Source organism: Silene latifolia, chromosome 11, assembly GCF_048544455.1.
Source record: "Silene latifolia isolate original U9 population chromosome 11, ASM4854445v1, whole genome shotgun sequence".
NCBI classification, from domain to species: Eukaryota; Viridiplantae; Streptophyta; class Magnoliopsida; order Caryophyllales; family Caryophyllaceae; genus Silene; species Silene latifolia.
In genome coordinates, this window is record NC_133536.1 from 186,033,937 (window position 1) to 186,039,015 (window position 5,079).

Consider the following 5,079-nt stretch of genomic DNA (forward strand, 5'->3'; position numbering starts at 1 on the left):
CCTGGAAGAGAACGTATGGTATATTGGTGTTTGTGTCATATGGAGTATCATCTGTATATAGCTCTTTATAATAATCAAGCACAAGTTTCTTCACCTCAGCTGGTTGCTCAACCCATTCGCCATTATCATTTTTAACGCCACAATACGGTTTCTCCACCTTCGAACAAGTGTGCTGACCTGAAAATATGAGGTGTTACGATCTCCGTCCCGCAAATAATAAACCCGTGAGTTTTGGTACCATAGAAGTTCTTCTCATTCAAGAATTTCATCCAACTCTTTTCTTAATTTGGCCTCCAGTTTAATGAGATTGCTAGTCCGTTGCACCGAACGGTATTTCTGGCAGCCTGCAATACGAGCTAGAAGATGTCGTTTTTGCCGAAAAATATTTCCAAATACCTCTTCATTCCACTGTTGTAATTTCTGAGAGAAGTTCGACAGTTGGGTTACAATGTTCTCTGATGGTAACCAACTGTTAGAGACAAATTCACTGAATTTCTCATGAGTTAGCCACGCGGTTTGAAAGCGGAAAGGTCGTTGTATCGAATTCAAAAGAGCAAAGCCGTTAGGGGAAATTAAAAGAGGGCAATGGTCAGATTGGAATGCAGGCAAATGCTTAACACTCGCCTCGCTAAACATCAAACTCCAATCACTATTACATAAGGCCCGATCTAACCTAGCGCTCTGCCGAGTTTCCAGCGAGTTACCTCGAGCCCATGTATGAAGTGGGCCTGAGAATTCAAGTTCAATTAATTCACAGTTTTCAATCCAGTTATCAAAGTTTTCACATCTCCGAGCCATATTATTATCTCCTCCATGTTGTTCTGCTAAGTTACGGGTTTCATTGAAGTCTCCTGCTAGCATCCAAGGATGGTTATTAGCTCGGGCATAAGTCTCCAATTCAGTCCATAATTCTCTTCGATTCATAGGATTCGGACTGGCATAAACAGCCGAGAAGAACCAGGGAAGTTCGCCTCTTCTAATGACTTCGACTGTGAGATACTGATGGTGTCTAACAACAGGAACGATATCCACCAATTCTGGTTTCCAGTAGAGCCATATACCACCACTAAACCCAATGGCATCAACTCGGGTATGGCCGGTGTACCCAAAGATATTGCACAATTTTTCAGCATGTTCTCCGTTCATATGGGTCTCAATAAGAGCCATAATCGTAGGTTTATATGTTCTGACAACTTCTTTTAAAGCAGTAATCTTAAGCTTATTTCCCGTCCCTTGTATGTTCCAAACCATACAAGATATGTGGGAAGAAATAGGACTTAATCTAGGAATTAACTCTGACATATGAAAAGGGCAATATTGTAGAGCTGTTAGATAAGCGCGACTTACAAGCGACAAAACGTGCTCAATCCTCCATAGAATCGACATCTCTATCAAGAGATTTGTCGACTCTTGTTTGATCGTTTCGAACCTGATCTCCATCACAGGACTCTCCGGTACCATCACCCCTATAAAGGGGGCGAACATCTCCATCCATAAGGGTATCGTGATCTGAAACCGGGGGGGAACCATCTCGAACTGGGGATGTTGAGGGAGGTTCCGTAGTTGAGGAGGTGGGTTGTCTAGGTATGACACATGGGGAGCTGGAACGAGGGCCATTCAAAGATGTTGGAGCGGTTGGGATGTCGGAGTGTGTGTGCGTGGTTGCTAGATTAGTGGGACTAAGGCTGGGGATTGTATTTGCTCTGTTTTTTGGTAAGTTTGCAGTACTCTGTGAGATAGGTGGTTGATTTGCAGACGGAGCAGGGGGTCTAACAGGGGATTGTGAGAAAGGCGCAGTATGGACTAAGGAGGAGTTTGTAATATCTTTCAAAATAATTGATTGATTTTTTGGGATAATATTATTGGTTGCATTTTTCTTAAAATATTTGGTAGAATTTTTGGGATTTTTTGTATTGATCCTATTCTGGGTTATATTATTATGTTTAATATTGTGGGAAGGATTAGGAAATATATTAGAATTACTATTATGGTTGGGAATAGTATTATTTGGCAAAATTGGTGGATTGTTACTAGGAATAGGAGAAAATTTCGGAGGAATTTGAGCATCCAAATCAATCCTTTCCTCGGATAGGGAAGAGAATCTCGAGGCCGGACTTGTGCTCTGATTCTTTCCAAAGTTGAAAATGCTCTTACTGTTTCCTGTTTGGAATGGGTTCGGATTCGGGCTATCCGATTTTGCAGCTGTCTTCCTCCTTGGGGGTTTCTTAACCAGCATCCATTCTCCAAAGTTGGCCTCTGTTTCTTGCGGGGTAGTGACTTCTGCCTGATTTGGGTTCACCATTGCGTGGGAAACTTCGACTGGATTTTGGGTCTGGTTGTCGGAATTCTCATTAGGAGTCGTGATCTTATTACCCGGGCAATTATCTCGCAAGTGACCTAACCTTCCACATTCAAAGCAGATCATCCGCAGACCCTCGTACTGAATGTGATACACCTTTTTGTTCAACCGAAATTTAGATAGTAATGGCTTATCTATGTTAACTTCAATACTCATACGAGTAAATTGACCACGTTCCGCCATCTCATTATTCCTGTCTATTCGAATGACATTCCCTATCTTATCCCCTATTTTCATAAGGAATTCTTTATTGAAATACTCGACTGGAAGGTTGGGGATACGAACCCACGCTGTTAAGCGACTTATTTTGTCCTCAGTCGGGACAAAATTCGGGACCCATTTCCGAATAGTGAGGTAGTGGTCGTCTATCATCCATGGACCTTGAGTCAAGACATGATCCAAGTCTTCAATGGTGGTAAAGCGAGCCACATAATATGAATTACCCAGATCGGTCAATGTGAGTTTACCTTGAATTGACCATTTTGCTTGTAATTTTCTCATGAGAGAGAGGTATCCTATTTGCTTGTCGAACATCTTGATTATTAGGGACCGCCTCCAAGGTTTTCTAATTGACGATTTCTCATCCTTAGATAACCTGATGGTAGGGCATTTACCATCTTCTTCTTCTATATCAGTGGTATCTTCGTCTTCTGAATCGACGGCCATATCATCTAAATCGTATATATCATCACTCATCGAGTCATTAGAATAACCCTGGACCATGTTAGTATATGAAATGCCTGATCTGGTTGAAGGTGGAGTAAGAGGATTCTGATTGTTACTAGAATCGATGTTCATTGAGTTATCAGTCTCAATGGTCGACTTCGTAGCATTAAAATCGCTGATATGCATAGTCTTACGTTTGGTATTTTTCGTGAATGGTCTTAGAGATTCAGTCTCCGGAGGGAGACCATCAGGCGGGCTTTGCATTCAAAAAGGAGAGAAATTCTAGAGAGAGAAATTCAAGAGAGATAAATTCCTATTAAAAAATAATATAAAAAGGCAAGCTTATAGTATAATAACACAGCATTCACTTTTTGGAGAGTTCTAAGCAAACCATGTCATCACCTATTATTTAGAAAAAGAAAAAAGAAAAAATAAAATAAAATTGTAAACACTAAGTGCAATTAAAATAAAATTAGATATTACATTGTGGGATTTGTAAGTTGACAAGGCTAATGTGCTAAAGTCGTATCAACTTAATCAAAATAAACCTAAATTACTACTAACTAATAGCTAGCGGTAAGAAGGGTCGAATCCACAGAGAGGCGAGGTAATTATTCTAGTTTGTTAATATTTAAGTCTGTCTTAAGTAACCAATTTTGTGGGTTTGTTTGATTTGATTTCTAATAGCTAATTGCAAAGTAAATAAAGGATGATTAACAATAATATTAAAGAGTTTATGGACCAGGTTCACTAGGTAGTCATCAAAGGGTAAGGTTTAATTCATTGATTGAGCAATTTATATTGATAAAAGTCATATGATCGGTCGATTCTAATATGTCGTTTTAGATCTAAACTTAACATGCAATTGCTATTATTAAGTCAGTCTAATTCAATTATCGTGGCCTATATTAGCCTTAACCATGCCGGTGATAATCCTAGTTTATGCAAGAGTAATTATTCAATTCTGATAAGTAATTAATCAACTAGATTCAAGACGATAATTAAACAACAATTAAAAGCAATTTAACAATCAATTCATAAGTTAACCCTTTTCTAACTGATACCGTCGTTTCAGTACCAAAAATAAATACCTAAGTAATACTAACGGAAGTCGGCGGTAAGTAGGGTCGATTTCCACAAGGAGATGGGAAAATGTCAACTTAATTAAGTCCATCTTGGTAACAGTTCTGGGGGTTTTAATTGTTTGTTCTAATCTAAAAGAGATCAAGAAAGAGAGGAAAAACAGAGGAATAAGTTTAAGCAAATAGAGAGAAAACAGCTAAGACAGTCGGTTCATCATGATTCTTCAGTCATGCAATCTAGGTCTCAGGTCAAGGCAAGTATGGTCTATGGGGCAGTGAATATCTCCTTCCGGTCTCAATTCGCCCTAAAGCACAAATAGCTTAGCTTCCGCCCTCACTACGTGTCCTAATGTTCGCTACAAGTCTCACCCTTTCCAATCTTCCGATCTAGGTCAAGGTTTACTGTGGTTTAAAGACTAATTGCGTCGACTCAATTAGGCAGAAACAATTAAATGTAGCGATTAACAACATAAACTACACTAGAATTAAACCTAATAATTCGATTTACAATTCCTTCATAATCATGGATTCCCTAAGTCTTAGCAAGAGAAATTAGCTGTGCATTATTATTGTGATAACAACAATCATACACAAGCAAGAAGAATTAAACATGGTAGCAAGTAATGAGAGATTAATGATAACAAAAACAAATATGAGAGAACGAATTAAAGAGAAACAAAAGATTAAGATTAAGATAAAAGAAAGAGGTACCGATTACAAGATTTTATCCAAGCAATAGTTCTAAAGTGAGAGTATGAGAGAGTTGAGAGAAAAAGAGAGAGATGTTGTAGTTCATAGATGATGAAGAAGTAGTAACACGTCCTACTTAACCTAGTTTAAAACTAATTACAAAGCCCAACACGAAATAAGGCAAAAACACACGTACAAGGTTAAACCTCTCGATCGAGTGGAATGAAACCACTCGATCGAGAACATAACCAACAATTCTTCTTGATCGAACAGAAAAACCAT

At 38.7% G+C, this 5,079-nt stretch overlaps 1 protein-coding gene across 1 annotated transcript; it reads right to left on the reverse strand.

Annotated features, from left to right (window-relative positions):
- Positions 1–252: 252 nt before the first annotated feature.
- LOC141614487 (uncharacterized) lies at positions 253–1,167 on the reverse strand. The gene has a single exon (XM_074433233.1). It carries the CDS (start codon positions 1,165–1,167, stop codon positions 253–255), a length of 915 nt encoding a protein of 304 aa, XP_074289334.1.
- Between the last annotated feature and the right edge of the window lie 3,912 nt (positions 1,168–5,079).